The following is a 17,837-nucleotide window of genomic DNA, read 5'->3' as shown; positions in this document are numbered from 1 at the left end:
AAAGCATCAAATCAGGGGAAAAAATCCTGACATAAATATATCCTGACATTAGATAACCATTCATTCATGTTAGTTATGTATAAATGCATGCCTTTACAGTTTAAGTAACAGGTGTAGAGTTTTAAAAGAAAAAAATGAACTTATTAAAATGAAAATCCAGGAGTTACTGTGAATAATTATTTAAAAAAAATTAAATTATGTCTTCAATGTCCAAAGCATTCTGAAGAATAACAATGGATCAAGCAAATCTGTACACAATCTGACTATCTTTACTCATATGAGCTGACTTTACTCAAATGAGTGAAAAATAAATGTGTATTTTCATACCACAATTAAAAAATGGAGCCTATTTGAAAAATGAACAGAATTTAAAAGAAGGAATCCTAATGTGCTTTAATGGTTTTCAGTCAAGTTAATGTGCATGGCTTTTAGCTTGATGAAAACATTTGAATAATAAAGGATATACAAGTTATAACAGCTGGAGGCAAAATAACTACTGATACATGCAGCATAAAAATATAAGTAAAGAAATTACAAAATGCAACGGTAAATAAACATTCAAGTTTTTCCCCTTTATTTTAATGAATAAAAATATGAGAAGTATTAGCTGAAGTAGGTTATGGAAGAAATACACTGGCAATACGGAGAAAGGATTGGTAGAACAACTAAACATATAGGAAATAATTCAGTGATCCTGGACAGAAACAATAACAATAAAATAGTACAAAGAGGCAACAAAGGAAAATTAAGAATGAGTTGATGATAGGGACAGAAGAGGCAAACTGGTTCAAAAGCAAAAGTTCTGATACTTGTATTTTTTAATGAAAAAAACTGAAGAAAAGGATTTCAAAACATTTCCAAGCAAAAATATTTCCTGAAGAAGCCACTTTTCTGTGGTGTCACTAATTTTAGAATTTATACATCTAATTGTTACCCAAGGAAAAAATTTAAAATAAAGAAAGAAAATCCCTCCGGAAAGTGGTTTCCTGTCAAAATTCAATTATACTATAAACAATTTGAGGATATAATATTTAAATAACTAAAGAATGTGGCTTTAGTTTGCAGCGGTCCTTCATTGAATACATTTCAATATGACTTACTTTTTTCAGTGGGTTTAAGGGGGAAAGTTACACATAATTTTTCATTAAGATGATAATACCTGATCCTTCTTCTGTTACCATGCCAAGGCCCTCTGCTTTGTTCTGGCGTTCAAAAGCATTTAGGTCAAGAACACTAAAATGAAAAAAGCAATGCATAGTTCAAATTTTACCACAGATTACATTATCTTATGTTATAGTGAAGTAAAATATCCTTATGTGAATCAAGTGTTTCTGGCAAAAGCATTGATATATCACAAAAGAAGCATAGCCTTTTAATGATTTTTTAAAAAGTAAATGTGCCTTGGCTTCAAGAGAATTTTAAGGGCTTCATTATTTCAGAGGAACAAATTAAATATGCTATAAAACTTGCTTAGGACAAACAACATCCACAGGTAGGCACTTTTTTGTCATGCTGATAGGTATTTCGATACTGAATTTGGTTTCTTCGTGTCTAACGATAACATGGCATATTTAGTAATGTAAAATAATATAGTCATTTTCTCTTACCTACAAGACTGCATAAGACCAGCAAGGCTCTGAAAGAAGCCTACATCCTTTTTGTCCTTGAGGTAGTCAAGCATTTTCTTCAAACCAAAAAGAGGGGAAAGAACATTGTGTGTGGTACTACTGCTACTACTACCACTATAATCTCCAGAAGTGCTTGCAAATAGTAAAAGCATTAAAGTACACGGATCCATATAAAACACAGAAGAGACCCAACAGAGCAGCAGCAATTTAAAAATAAAAACCAATAGCATTTTTAGAAGATACAAAATTCCTGGATGACTTAAAAAGAGAAACTTTAGGGGGTAAAGCGAAGGACTGCATTTCAGTGAGAGTGAAAATGCTTCGCATGTAAAAGCTCCCAAATGCAACCCTTGACATCTCCGGGTAGACAGAGACGGGCCACCCACTGGGGTACAAAAATGACCCCAGAAATCTGTGTCCAGTTTTCTGTGAGGCTGTGAGTTTAGACAAGTAGTAGGAGAAATGGCAAGGCAGTATGAAGGTAGATCAATCAAAGAGTGTGCAAGTGAGAATTAGCCAGTAAAACGGCCACAGTAGTGTGGCAAGATGTGGCGTCGTATGAAGAACGGAGGCAGCTAGGGGATGGGCCCCCAGCTGTAAATCAGCCAGGCACAAAGCAGGCAGCTGCAGATCAGCGTCAATCTCTTTCTCATCTCCTCTTGCTCCCCCACTACTGAGTTGAATCCCTCCCCCCCTTCCCCTAAAATCAGAAAAAAACTTAATGCAATCAGCGCCTTTTCAAAGTTCAAAACTTGCAGGCTTCTTGCCAGTTGGTTGAGTGGAGGCAAGTTTACTGGAGCGAGGTAGGAGGGGCTTAGGCTGCAGTCCTTATCCCGCTTACTTGACTCAGGGCCTTTTATGTTATGATGCTCTTTTTCTTGTCACCACCCACCTGGATTCTGAAGGGCTGGTAGGCAGAAACATAACTTTTTGCTGAGAGCTCCAAACTATTTGCTTATTTTTAATTAGTCACAAATGTTAAGCCGTCTTCAAAAAGTGCATCTATTTAAAATAGATACGATAACGCTTGTGTCTGAAATGAAAGAAATAATTAGCACCGAGATACCAGCTAAATTACCTGCTGAACAGTAGAATTTCCTCCATTCAAGATGGCAATCCCAAGTTTTAGGGTGGCTGCAACCATTGGACCCATCTCACCTGAAAAGTAAACATTTATTTACAAAACCTCTAAATAATTTGAATGCTGATAAACAGTCAAACAATTTAAACAGTAAAACATGAATAATATAAATTATGGTTAAAAATTAAGAGAAATAATAAACACCCATTAGACCAAAGAAGTTTGATGCAACACAAATATTTTTTTTAAAAAAACCTGAGATAAGGCTGGTCAGTTGTCTATCTAAAGGACATTCCAAAGCAACGCTGTCATAGCTGCGTTTCTTATGCATGGCCAGCTGGAAAAGTATACTTTTTTCAATTACTGGGCTAATAATTTTTTATTTACTTTAGTTAATATAATTCAGTTATATACAGTCACCCATGAGGTGATTGTAGAAACAGGCATTGAGTTTTGGAAAATTGGACACCATAGTGGTTGGCCACTGTGGGAACAGGATGCTGGACTAGATAGGCCATTGGCTTGATCCAGCAGACTTTTCTTATGTTCTTAATCTTTCCTAGTACTTTCCCCAACACATGAGAAAGAAATCCACCCCCAATATCAATGAAATGCAGGTGTCAGCTTTGGAGAGACCGTGTTGGGACAATTTTGTCCTTGGAGAAAAGGGATTCAATTTTGGCTGCTCAGCTGTTATAGTCCTGTGGCAGAGGCAGATTTAGGGCGGTGTGACTGGTTCCAGTACACTGGCGCCAAGCCTAGGAGGTGTTACAGGGCACTACAACTATGATGTAGTGAACAGAGCAGAACAGAAGGCGAGAGGAAGGGGAGCACTGAATTTTGGCCTCACACAGGGCACCACTGAAATTTGAAAGACCAAAGTCTGTCCTGCCATCTCAAGGAAAAGAGTTGGATGCTTGTAGCTGTCACTTCAAGTGAAGAACCTAAATTCTCACTCAATGCCTCTAACTAAGCTCTAAGCTGAGAAGATCTGGAGGCTGCCTGGAGGCCAGAGGCACATGCAATTTTCCTATAAGTTTCCTAGGTATTGTGGAGCAAGGAGCAGCAAATTTGCCTTGAGAGGAGCAGAGACAATGCCACCCACCCACCTGCAGGGTTCCTGCCTACACCTTGAAGTCATCACCATGGTTCCCTCTTCTGATTCCATCAGTGGCACCAGAAAGCAGCTAATGAGGACCAGCATGGGCTGCAGGCAGTAGCCTCATGTGCTGTCTCTCTCTCAGCTCCAATGCTGATATTATTACTGGGAAGGTCGGCCATATTTTTGACACCTATGTCTCCTGACTCAAGAGGAGACCTCCCACACCTTTGTACACATACACACCTTGGGCCAGGAATATTTGGGAACAGAAAACAAATGTTGACCTTTCTGATAGGAGCAAGATGGAAAAGAACGTTAAATTAAAACATTCAACGGGTTATAGTATATACCTATACAAAGATACATATACAATTTTAAAGCCTTTACCTTTACAGGCACTAATTGTCTGAAGGACCATTTCAGCAGCTCCTCGATCATGCAGTCTTGCTTGCTGGTACAGGAGTTTTTGCTTTTCCATTTCTTTTTCCTAAACATAAATACCAGCCATTTAACTTAAGTTCACATTTGTACCTTTTATGTAGGTATGAGCTCTATAGCAACTTTAGTCTAATACAGTATATGCAATACTGTATATCCAACATCTCTTTTACAGACTTACGATCTCCTTGCTCTTTTTTCGTATGGTAGAAATTTAGTCCCAGGTTTTTCAGTGAAGAATTGTCTCAACTGGAAATAATTAGGCTAGAACTCATATACCTCAGTTTGTATATTGTCTTGTCTCAAAAATGTTGTTTTGTACTATTCTGGCGCTGCAGTTTTCACATTATGTTAAAATATTATCTAGTTTGAGTCTCTTATTAAAGTTCAATTCATCTCTTTACAAATGAAACTCGTGCAATGTGATAAAAGAATATGTTATATATTCAGTGACTATTTTAGAAGATGCATAATTTAGGGAGACATGTCAATTTCAAGAAAGGTGACATAAGAGATGGTAAGCTTTGGTGCACCTTTAAATTTTACAATTTTGATGTGCTATGGATGGATGGGCATTGACTGATCTTTACTTTGAATAAACCTCAAAATCTAAAAAGGATAATAACTCAAAAGCAAGAAGGCACAGCTAAATCTAGATGGTTTTTAGCTTTCATGTAATAAATGGGAGAATGCCAGAAAATTTAGTGAAAAGTTGAAGTTGCTTAGAGCCCTATAACTGGGAATCCATCTAAAGGTCCAGGTTAATGGAGCATGACAATATCAAGTTATATAACATCAAAAACCGCCACATTATGTAGGACCTAAAAGCAGTTGCAGCAGATGTAGTCAGTTTTGCTACCATAAACAACAGCAAAAAGAAAGAAAAAAAGTAGACACTGGAAGACAGAAGAGGCTTAAACAATTTAAAGCTTTGGATATATTCAACATCTAAAATCTAAATATTTAGGTGGGGGAGAAAATGTATTTAATAACAGTTAAAGGGGGAAATCCTTCACTCAAAAGTTCTAATTTTATGCACACTTGATCGGGAATGAACACAGTAGACTTTATTTTCAACTAAACACGATGATGGATGGACTGTGTCAGTCATTTTGTTACCAGAGAACTCTTACATTTGCTGCTGCTGCTCTGTAATTATAATGTGAAAATAAAATGCATTAGCTATATTATTCTCTTCCTATGGCTGAAACTTCTCAAGCATTATGAGAAATCTAAATAAAGCAGAGATTAGGAAAAGTGGGATATATGGCAACGCTGCATCCCATTGCGGCCACTGGAGTTTGGAAAGTTTACATTTTTGTTTAAACCTCTTCCTATGAGGGGAGGAAAACACACACACACACACACAACCAAGACATGACAACAACACTGTTTCAATGAAGCTGCAATACAATATTTTGACTCAAAAGTCTTCTGAATATTTTTTCTTTTTTCTTTTAGACCCAACCATCTTTTTCTTTCCATTCCACAGGGGAAAAAATCACTTATCCGTTTTTGCCACCATTTTAGAAACAACAACAACAACAACACATTAGCATGAGGGCTCTCCCCTTTCAGCTGAAGGAGAGTTGTGTGGCAGTAATTTTGTATTATTTCACTAGGAAACAGAGTTATGAAAGTTACAGGTAGGTAGCCGTGTTGGTCTGCCATAGTCAAAACAAAATAAAAAATTCATTCCAGTAGCACCTTAGAGACCAACTAAGTTTGTTCTTGCATGCACACGAAAGCTCATACCAAGAACAAACTTAGTTGGTCTCGAAAGGTGCTACTGGAATTTTTTATTTTTTATTTTGTTTAGAGTTATGAAAGTCATTTCCAATAGCAAGTGGTAGTAAGGAGAACAAAATCCACAAGTTATTCAAGTTATTAGATATCACTATCTAATTTTTCCCTTTAAAGAGCAATTGAGCCTATACAGATCCATTTTATTTGTGAAGAGGCAGGAAAATAAATCAGCTTGAAAAGAGGGTGGGGGACAACAATTCTGAACACAAAAAGAAAGTTATTTTAAAGAAAGAAACATTATTGCATACTTTAACACAGAACACAAATATACAGGTAATACAATCTTGTTCCTGCTGAATGTCTTCTCCCACTTGAATCAACACTATTAAATGTGTCATTATAGATTAATTTCACAAATAGTTATGTGTATAATGGCTCAACCATTAGGAAGTTGCGCATGTGCTGGAGAGATGCATACAAGATCACTGAGAGGGTGAGGTGAACTAGTGTATGGGGCCTAGAAACAGCAGCAGCCCCAGACTCTGAACTTCCATTAAAAGAAGTTCATCTCCAGCTGCTTTAGAACAAAAGCTTTAAAACAAAATGTGAAAGCACCATTAGAAGCAATTACTTTGTGATATATGAGCCTTTTCTCACTTTCATTGTTTTAAACTAATGAATATAGTAGTTTGTTTGTTTTTATTTATCCATAATAGTAAATAGTGAAGTAATGATTTAGACCCACGGCAAAGTGAACCACATTTATGTAAGATGTTAATAGTCAAGAAATTTCAGAATCCCAGATTGTTTATGTCACAGGTACTATGCTAAAAGTAATGTGTTAGGAATGAAATTTTATCCTTTCACCTACAAGCAGATGAAATGACTGAAACTTTAAGACAGTGGCGACCCTATCACTGAGATCGCTGTATATTCTGGATTTTTTGGATCCACAAAACCCCTCCATTTTGGGTCGCTTACCATGGTAGTAGTAGTGACTAAGAAAGGAGAGAGAGAAGCCACTACCAACATGGGAATTGCAGTGGCAAATCTGAAGGGACTCAGTTTCAGCTGAGGCTCAGAAAAACCAAGATCTCACATCCCAGAGCCCAGTAAGTAAGGCAGAGGGTTTAAAGGCTCTTTCCGCAAACATTTTTCACGCAGCAGAAAGCATACCCTCCACCTTACACACCGTCTGTGCAATCTTCTCAGAACCATCTCATGAGATCTCAGACAGCCCCCAACCTGTGAGATCTTGGACAGCAAAGGTGGTCCAGGAGTTCTGATTTTGTGCAAAGAACGTAACCCTTGAGTAAGTTGAGGGTGTACTGTATTACAGATATGGAATACTCTAGATAAGCAAAGTAACTTGGAAAATGTGCTATGAGGTTTTGCCCAGGGAAACAAGTATTGAAAGCAAATGGTTTATGCCAATTGTCAAGTAATAAATAGAGTGTAACATGCAAATAAATGTTGATATATTTCCTTATAGCCTAATAATTCTGCAGTTGCACTCAGCTGAATTAAAAATGATCTATCTAAACTGGCATGCACACAAAAATATATTGCAGCTGTTCCGTGATGTCTCAAGCAACTGTAAACAGAACAATGTATCTGCACCACAGTGAATCAATCAGGGTTGTGCAAAGGCATGCACCAATAGAAAAACTTGTGGTTTCTTTTCTAATGCAATAGTCTTCCACTAGAAAAAATGACTTCAAAAAGGACCATCACAGGCAAGTGAAAAGCCATTGTTGGCTCCTAGCCACAGAATATTAAGAGAATTTGTTAGATGCACATAAAAGCAAATGGGAAATTATTGAAGTATTGTAAGTGAAATGAAGGGACATCAAAGGAGAGCTAGTTGAACCACCCTCAAGTAGTAATGTGGTGTTATAGTTTGGGTGGAGGGGGCCCTAAACCCTAGACATTAATAAATGACAGGATTTTGACTATTTGGAGTATTGAAGGTAAGATTGCAGGCCAGTGGGAAAATACAGGGTAAGTTTTATTTCCAAGCCAAAGCCTCGCCTGGGATAGAGGTGTTAATATGAGGAATTATTGGGCCTGGGAAGACAAAGGTTGCCAGGGTAATAGGGGGTGTGAGAGAGGTGATGGGAAAAGAGTGTCTTCAGCAAGGTGTGCTGGGAAGAAGGGAGAACATAGAGAGATCCACCTTGGGCAGGCTGGCAGAAGGCAAGCTGGGCAAGATGCCTTGGATTCCAGTGCTGGAATCCTGTGGAGAACAAGTCTCTTTTGAGACCATGCTGTAAAATCCCAACTCCATCTAAACTCAGGAGTAATGATGTGAATAACTCATATTTCTTACAGCTACAATGGCCTCTGCCACATCTTCAATTCTCCAAAGAAGCACAGATCCTAGCTGAGGGTCAAGACCCCTGGAATCACATGCATGGCTTGGCAGGGATTGGGTTTGCCAGTAACAATATAATGTGGCAGTAATTGGTAGGATTTGACTATATATAAATTAGTAATCCTATGCAAAATAACCTAGCATAAAGCAAGATGGTGTAAATTAAGCCAACAGGGCTGTATCAGATCCACACACCATTCAGTAGTGAGGCTGCTGATGCGCTGCATAAGCTTAGCAGAGGGAAAGCAAGCCCTTAAAATAGTGTTCTACGCTGGGTTGACAGTGGAGTGTTTCAATATGTGAGTTATGTGGAACAGGTTGCTGTTATGTGGTATGAGCCTTATAAAAACATGAGGAATTCATCACTCAATGGTGAAGACAATGGAGGATGTGCTACCCATTTGTTGTAACAGTCTGCTTGTGAAAGAGATTATTAAAAGAAATAAGCTCATCCATATTCACATAGGAGTGTGGATGAAAATGCTTCAAGGTTTGAGTTAAAGAGCCGTAGCCATTTAGTGGGATTGTTGATCAGTCAGCATTTATTGTTCAAGGTAAATGCTTTAAAACCCTCTGTCTCACAAAATTTGTATAACAATGAGATGCCAACCAAGAGAAGTGAATAGAGCAATCCTAAATTACAGCCTAAGGTTTATCATTTACTATCCAATCCTTTGAAATGGACAAAGCAACCAATACCTTAGGTCCTATAGTATAGGGCAGGGGTGGCCAACTTCCAAGAGACTGTGATCTACTCACAGAGTTAAAAATTGGCATTGATCTACCCGGTTCAGGTCAAAGTTGTTGAGCTTTTTTTTTAGGAAGGAAAGCCCTGTTTTGGAGGGTTCACGTAAAAGTTGTTGAGCTTCTTTAGGGAAGAGGAAAGTGACGTTGAGCTTTTTTTTAGGGTGGAAAGCCCTGTTTTTGGTGGTTCAGGTCATTTTAGGGGTGCAGGGCAAAGACATTGAGATATTTTTTAGGGAAGCCAAAGTTTTTTACCTTCTTTGAGGGGAGCCACTAATCTACTGGTGATCTACCACAGACGTCCAGTAATCTACCGGTAGATCACAATCTACCTGTTGGACATGCCTGGTATAGGGTGAAAAGAATTAGTGAGGTGAATTTTCCTAACCTATTGAGAGTAAATATGAGGACTATATTATATGCAGACAGGATTAGAGGCAAAAAGACTAATCATGACTAATACAAAGAGTGACTTCAAATATTGAAACATCTGTCAGATAAAGGGATTGTCAATGCCGAAGACTGATGTTCAATAGAAATGGCAATATCTCTTTGCATCAAATATGGCACAGTACACCAGGATAAATAGTAACATAAGGTCTTTATACAGCAAATTATCAGTACATTCTCTGACACACATGATGCCAAGTAATATTTTAATCCAAATAAACAACCAAATAGACTGCTATCAATTAGAAATTGAAATAGTCTCTTATTGGTCAGTCTCTGTTCAGCTTTCACAATCATAAATTGCACTGTGGTCAACAGTACTTAGTCCACAGACTATATTTTGAAGATGACAGAAAATAAATGAAAAGTTGCTTCATTTGCCATGGGTATTTTTTGTATGGCATACCTAATATAGTTTATTATTCTAATTCTTACAATAGAAATTGTAGAAAGCATTGAATTTTTTTTTAAAAAAAGCATGTGTCACTCTTGGAACTGAGAAGATTCAGAAATGTATGAGAGCATCCTTAGAGAGCTTGTCCAAGATGTTGGGTCTAACAAAACTAAATACCACAAAATTAGACCCACATAAATACACACACATTATTTTACCTTGCTGCGTTGGGATCCTGTGACCTTAGGGAAAGGCGAGGATAAGAAGTAAAATAGCAATAAGAAAAAAGTGCCCAAAGTACTCCAGTGATAACTGATCAACCAAATATATATTTCATAAAAGAACTATCCCTTGCTTCCACATCTCTGTAGGCAACTTAAAACAGAAAAACTAAAACAAGGAAGAAAAGTCTGAATCTACTTTATGCAGTTATTCAGCTAGTCCTTTTCCTCGACACAACTTTTCTTTTCAAAATTAGAATGAGATATTAAAATTTTCCTAACAATAGCATTAATGACTTCCAAATGTGCACAGTGACAGATACGGAAGCTGATTAATCTACCCCCCCCCCTTTTCTTGGTCACTGGCAATTTCTTTCATTCAACCATAATTCTGCTGGATGCATCTTGCTAGAATACTCTAGAAAGATATTCTGCAAAAAACTACTTTAAAATATGTGAATTTTTTACTAAGATTTATCACAGACATATAAAAGACTGAAATAAACTAGTTAATGAAAACAAACAAATGTACTTCATGGACAACAATGATTAGTAATAGTGAGCAAGGATGATGGGAAAGGACAGGGAGAGGGAGACGACAAAAAACAACAGTCCTACATCAAAACATTATTTAATGTGTTTTTCAAAGCCTCTGTGAACTATTTCCATTTTACTGATGAAGAAAGAGGAACACAAAAAGCTTTCCTCCTACATTTACCTAAATAATCTAACAGTGCACGAATCAGCACATGTAATCACTTTCTGATAGTGGTCAGCATTTATTTATGTTTAAGTATATGTCCACCATATCCATTGGGCAACATTCCAAGTGCTGCTTGCATGTTGTCTTCTATGAAGGAAAATGACCCGTGAACAAACAGATTCCTTACTGAGTGCCTAAGAACATTCCTTTGATCATATTTTTTTTTAATAAAGGGAAGCCCCTGAACATGAGAATTTAGGAGGTCGAAACTCTGCAGTCTGATCACTTTATTTTCAATTAAATAAATAACAGTTTTTACTATATTTAATTTCAAATAATGGCCATTATCACATGTGCTGTAACCTATATACATCACTAAATACTTTTACATATCAAAACAAAAATGCTTCATGAATGTTCTTAATACAGGTAGGAAATAATATAATTTTTCTTAAAAAAAAAACCCCACATAATAACACTTGTAACATATCTACCTCCAGGACCTTTATTGGATGTAAATAATATCCTCTGTATCTCTAACATCTGAGATAACAATATCCCTTATATTTTTAATAACTCAGTTAATTGTAGTTTTTGACACTGACTCGTCTCCCAAATTTGCATGAGAAAACTACCCAAGTGCTATTTAAAAAAATAATAATGCAGTGTTTCAATAATAAAGCAGATCAAGAAGATTGTTGCCCTACCCTTCTGTGTGCAAGATAGGATATTACACCAGTTAAGTCTTGAGAAACACATTGATTTTGATTGTTGGCTGGGAATGGTTAATCTATGAAATTATACACTGATAATGAATAGAGACATAGAATTGTGTAGAGGCCAAGACAAATTAAACAGGAGCAAAAAAAAAATGCTAAGTGGCAAGGAAATCCTAAAGGCTTGTGGTGAGTAAGAAATCCCACAGGGTTTGGTTGTCTCCTGCCAGTTGGTCCTATTCAGCATGTAAATAGGATTCTCTGGAAAATATATTGCAGAAATGTAGAATCCAGGGTCATTCGTATGATAGTGAGTGACACGTCTTCAACCTAAGGCTCTGACTCTCTATTAATTATCTTGCCATAATGGAGTACTGGATGTAGGAGAGGGTGACTGCTGCTGAAACCAGACCAAAATAATGGTGAGCTCAGAGACTTTAGAAGAACAGGCAATTATTAGCCTTGAAGTTCTTCTAGATCAGTCACTTTCTTAGAAACATTGCAGGGAAATCATGAGGATGTTACTTCTCATGAACACCAAAGTACAAAATATGTGAGTGGCATATCCCTTTGTACATCATCTCCATTCCTGCTTAAAACACATGTATAGCAGTAGGGTCCCTGTGCATATTCGTTTAAAGAGAGAAGAATGGGACTAATATGAGATGCAGGCACCATTCACATTTCAATCATTGGGTACAAAATGTCTTGCAGGGACCACCTCTCCTGGCTACCTTTTCCAGCATCTTTCTATCCACAGGAACAGAGGGAACATTCACCCTCCACAAAAGATGGAAGGGAAATCCGCTTCATTTTGGGGTGGCAGAAGAAAGCTGAAGCAACAGGAGGGAATTCCTTAGCGTTTTTTAAGGAAGGCCAAATCCTGTCCTTCCTACTAAAAACTTCATAGAACTTGAAGGAGCCTAACTTTAGTAATAAAATCTACAAGCAACTACCTTGTTGGTACTTGGAGCTTTTGGATTATGCAGATTACAGCAACACACCTCATAATGGGCACTTACAGGAAGGAAGATACTGGAAACAGACTGCAACTGTGCAGCTACATCTTCACTGATCTTCTCTTGCCTTTTGAGCACTATTCTATGTGCTGATCTTGGCCTAGAAAACATTTTACATACTGCATCTAACGGACGTGATGGTACATCTTCTACCTAATATCAAGCTACAATCTCTAGGATCATGATTTAATATTGCTTGTATGCATTTGGAGAGCAAGGGCACCGTGTTTTGTCTGTTGTCAACTTTTGCAAAGAATACTTTCCAAATGGCTACATTTTAAATGTGGAACAACATTCCCATCAAAGCCCTCACAAGTGTATTTTGAAAGCAGTGTAAAATCTGATAATTAGATTTTGCTTTTAGTGGTGTGGTATTCAAACAGATAAAATGGAAGGATAGTTATGCTATGTCTAAAGGTCATTAAATATAGAAAACCATGAACCAAAAAATGCTAGTTAGATGTTATGAAATAATGTAAAACATAAAGATGTAAACAGTAATAACAATCTTACTTCAAAACTCTTGACTTCCTCTTCATTATCATCATCTTCTTCATGGCAGCTCTGAAACCACGTGAAAAGAACACCATACTTACAAATGAACTATTGAAGTCAAATTCACTTGTTTTACTGAGAAAAATCTCCCACTTTTAAAACAACAAGACATGTGCTAAGTACATACTGGGCAAAGCCCTAAGTCACACAAGTGGACTTCCCCTCACCAAATGGTTTGCCCCTTCCTTTTTTCTTGCCTGAAGTCTTCTATGCTTCACGTAATATGCTCTGGAGAGTCCCCAACCCCTTGGAGCAGCGGGAAGGAAAAGAAAGGGAATCCCTATTGTGCAGTACTCACAGACCGCCACAACTGGGTATTACCCCTAGTCTTACGGTGCTTGTGTGTGTTTATAGTGATAAGCAAACTACCTTGGGCTCAGTTTTTAACTGAACTCAGCCAACAGATATATTTTACTCAAAAAAATTATACCAGCTGCATAACAGAGTCTGATCCCTACCCCAAGACCCTCCAAATACCATATCATTTAGCCCTTTACCTGCCTGTGGCTTTCAGATGCCCTGGGGAAATTACATTTCTCAAAGCTCCTAGCATATTGCAAACATTGAAGTGAGAGACACTTATCCCTCCCAACCTGCTACTGTAACCAGTAAATGGTGGGTGGGTTGAGTCAGATTAAAACCTGAGTTAGAAAAGGATATGGGGAATCATATGGGGAATGATTTTTAAGGCAAGCATTCCGAGTCAACAAGGTTTGTATTTAGAGTCAAGCATTTACAAAACTTGACACCGCTACTAGAGATGGAAAAATAGGATGGAAAAATGAAGAAAATACCTTTGCCATTATATCAGCATATGCCATATAAAGATAATCTTCTTCCAGCTTACTATAGAGTAATAAAATGAAAAATAAGTGGTTACTGTTTGTCATAAAAGAGACAATTGTTACATACCCATGAAGAGCGCTTAATGTGACATCAGGTGGCAGTTACTCCTAGTGGTGCAGGCCAAACAGATCATTGTCCAACTTGGATGAGGCGTATTATGTTTTGCTGTCTCTATAGCCAATTCTGTGGTGGCAAGCCACCTTGGCTGTGAGTCCTGGAAGACCTGCTTCCTGCCTTTGCGGGCTATTTTTCATTTGGCCTGGCATGACAGGGCCCTGACTAGTTGCAGAAGCTGAGACTGCTTAACAGACTCTTGGGCTGGGTTATTGTTTAGTGAATTTTGGTGGGATGAGAGGTGTTTGTTGCTGTTATTGAAAAGTGGCAAACAAATAAAATCATGTATGTATGTATGTTACTTTTCCCTCACATTATTTTGTCTGTTCTCCTAGAATATGGTTTTCAGCAAATCAAATATAAACAAACAAGGTCATAATGACAATCATAATACCAAAATATGCAGTAACAGAAGAAAAGACATCAACATCTTTCAAAATTCAACTTTGCTCAACTTTAGCTAAAACATTTTAGTTGAAATAGCTATAGCCTTTTCTCTCTTAGTGATGAGTATTTATTTATTTTTTAAAAAAGAGATATAGATGAATTCAAAATTAATTGGTATTTATACTTCACAATCCCATTAAAAATCCATGGGGGGAAATACCTGAAGAACAATTAAAACATGATGTGTTATATCCAACCAATTCATACTCAGAGCACACCCGCTGAAACCAATGGATCATGGCTGGTCCAGTGATTTCACTGGGTCTACTCCAATATTGATTTAGTACAATACAATCCTATGAACTGGCCCTACTTTATTTATATTTAGCCCATTACTATTTCCAAGTGAACTAAAAAATGCAGATTTGGAGAGAAAGCAATTAATGAAAAATCATAAATATCCTCCCTCTCCCATCACTCTCACCATTTTTCAGTTAATGCTGTTCGACTGAAGAGTAAAATAAGCTGGTGCAAAGGATCAACTCTCTTAATACATTCATCTTCTTCTGGTGGTTCTTCTCCAGGTTTCTATTAAAAAAATAAAAACATCAAGATTTTAAATATTTGATAACTTGTAAATGTGTTTCTGTAGAAGTCTTATTCATATGCCATCAAATTTACTTCCATATAAATGGGCTTAGATGAGGGATGCTTCTTTTCAATATGAACTGAACTAATCCACATGCCTCAGACTAATGTGTGGATCAGAACTCAGTTGTCCAAAGACTTTCACCTTTCCCAAATATTATGTCATAGCTCGACTCAAAAAAGACATCAAACTATGCAATGCTCCCCCCCAAAAAAAAATATTTAGGGGTACTCTCATTTTCCTACTCATATTGAAATACTGCCCCTCAATGAGGCCAAACTTACATCCACAAAATGTTTAGGGGTATGTGTACCCCTGCATCACCCCAGGAAAAAAACATTGAAACTAAGTTTTAAAATAGCATGTTACACCATCTGCTAGCTACAAGAGCCTGTGAGACCCTCTGCACAAGAGTCACCAATATGATTTTTAAATGGCTTTGCTATGGTCTCTTGAGAGTCTAAACTTAATCACACTGGCTAAAGAATTTCTAATGCCAACTGATGTCCATAAAAGAAATAACCAGAGTCTCGTGTCTTGATGAAATCACTTTTATCTGAAAATCACTAAAAACTTTTTAGGGAAGTTTTTAATGTTTGATATTGTTGTATTTGGTTTCTGTTGGAAGCCGCCCAGAGTGGCTGGGGAAATCCAGCCAGATGGGCGGGGTACAAATAATAAATATTATTATTATTATTATTAATCACATTGCTGCTTGCTCATCACAGCTCCAAGCATGGAACTGGGGATCTGACTACATTATCTTCCCCCACATTTCCTTCACTGCCTCCAGTTTCCTGCCTCTCTGGATCTTACTTGCTGAAGCAGGTATCCTTAGTTCAGCTGTTCAAAAGTCCTTTGCAGGGCTCCCTCTTGGCTGCTTTCTTCACTATTTCCACTTGATCCAGGAGTTTCAATGTGCCCTAGATTTATTTCTTCACGATTGTCCATTGGGACGGTGAAAGGTATATTTTGCTCCCTATCCTAAGAATATGGTGGATCAGGCCAATGGCCCAACAAATCTAGCACCCTGTTTTCACAGTGGCCAAGCAGATGTCTGCAGGAAGCCAGCATGTAAGACCAGAGCACAAGAACACTCTCCCCTCCTTTTGCTTCCAGCAATTGGTGGCATATTCCCTGACTTTGCCACCTTTTGCAACTGCCATGCTGTGCACAGCAATTGCCCTCAAAATCAACAAAAGGTTTTAAATACCATGAACTGCAAACATACTGCTAAATCTTCTATCAGCGTGTCTTCAAAGTAGTGGTCTTCTGTTTCCACCCACGACTTGTCATATCCTTGAAGAAAGAGATTGACAGCTCGATGCCTGAAAAAGAAAAGGGAAAGTGGTGTGTATGTATGTATGTGTATACAGCCATTTCATATTAGTCTAAAATTTTGAACATACCGAATAAGCAAAATAAATAACTACAACTGGTGAACAATTTTTAAAAGGAGGTATTTGTTGTTCATTCCATAAAGCTTATTATGGATATTATATTAGGATTAATTGACTATTAACATTCTATAAGCATGATCTGAAACTACATGTCACCTTTCCTCCCTTCTATAAAGTATTGACTATAAGAAGATATAGATATAGATAAATTCAAATTCAAACTTTATTTGTGTAGCCGACTGGCCATAGCATCTAAAGGACAAACACCAACAAAATTACAACAAATATGGTTACCAATAAAACCTTATAACCTATTAAGACTCAAGGTAAAAGCTAAATTATCATTTCCTCAAGGTCCCTCTGTCCCATGGGCGACGACCTTTTCTCTAGTAAGTTGTTCCAGGCCGGTTGAGTATAGTGTCTAGCCAAATTGAAAGATTGTAATTATGGCCTCGGGAGGATGTTCAGGACCAGGAGAAAGGTAATAATAGCCAGATAAAAATAAATTAATAGTAATCTCCTTCCTTGGAACTTTATAGATATAGATATAGATATAGATCTCTCTCTCTCTCTCTCTCTCTCTCTCTCTCTCTCTCTCTGTGATGTTTTGTGGAATGTGATCCAATTTTGAAACTGAATTCTGATATAGTTTTCATTCTGATTGTATTAGATTGTACACTGCTTAGAGAGTATTGTGATTAAACATTATAAACATTGTCTAAATCAGTAAATAAAGTAAGAAGCCTGTACTCTATTTGGGGCTGCCCTTGAAACTGACCCAGAAACTCCAGCGGGTACAGAATGCCGCGGCGAGACTCCTTATGGGGTGCTCGCCGTGGGATCACATTCACCCAGTGCTATACCAGCTGCACTGGCTCCCGGTGGAGTACAGGATCAGGTTTAAGGTCCTGGTTTTAACATTTAAAGCCCTATACGGCCTAGGACCCTTGTAGCTACAGGACCACCTTCTCTGGTATGCCCCACAGAGGACTTTATGGTCTGCAAACAACAACACTCTGAAGATCCTGGGCCCCAGGGAAATTAGACTGGCCTCGACCAGAGTCAGGGCCTTTTCAGTCATGGCCCCAGCCTAGTAGAAAGCTCTCCCACAAGAGACTAGGGCCATGTGGGATTTGACATCTTTCCACAGGGCCTGCAAGACAGAACTGGTCTGCCAGGTCTTTGGCCAGGGTGCAGTCTGAGTTACTTTCCTTTGTATAAGAACAAACAAACATGAAGGAGGCCTCCCAGCCTGTTCACAGGTCCTTAT

The 17,837-nt window shown here is 37.8% G+C and overlaps 1 protein-coding gene across 1 annotated transcript in view; it reads right to left on the bottom strand.

Annotated features, from left to right (window-relative positions):
* Positions 1 to 17,837, bottom strand: part of RYR2 (ryanodine receptor 2) — a 238,954-nt gene that overhangs the window by 35,965 nt on the left and 185,152 nt on the right. Inside the window, 8 exon segments of the mRNA XM_033145434.1 lie at positions 1,160 to 1,233; positions 1,608 to 1,684; positions 2,707 to 2,786; positions 4,199 to 4,298; positions 13,130 to 13,180; positions 13,966 to 14,017; positions 15,003 to 15,106; positions 16,399 to 16,495. Of these exon segments, the coding sequence (XP_033001325.1) occupies positions 1,160 to 1,233; positions 1,608 to 1,684; positions 2,707 to 2,786; positions 4,199 to 4,298; positions 13,130 to 13,180; positions 13,966 to 14,017; positions 15,003 to 15,106; positions 16,399 to 16,495 (635 nt within the window).

This window comes from Lacerta agilis, chromosome 3 (assembly GCF_009819535.1).
Source record: "Lacerta agilis isolate rLacAgi1 chromosome 3, rLacAgi1.pri, whole genome shotgun sequence".
Lineage (NCBI taxonomy): Eukaryota > Metazoa > Chordata > Lepidosauria > Squamata > Lacertidae > Lacerta > Lacerta agilis.
Note: the sequence above shows the minus strand (reverse complement) of the source record. Positions and strands in the feature narration are given on the sequence as shown.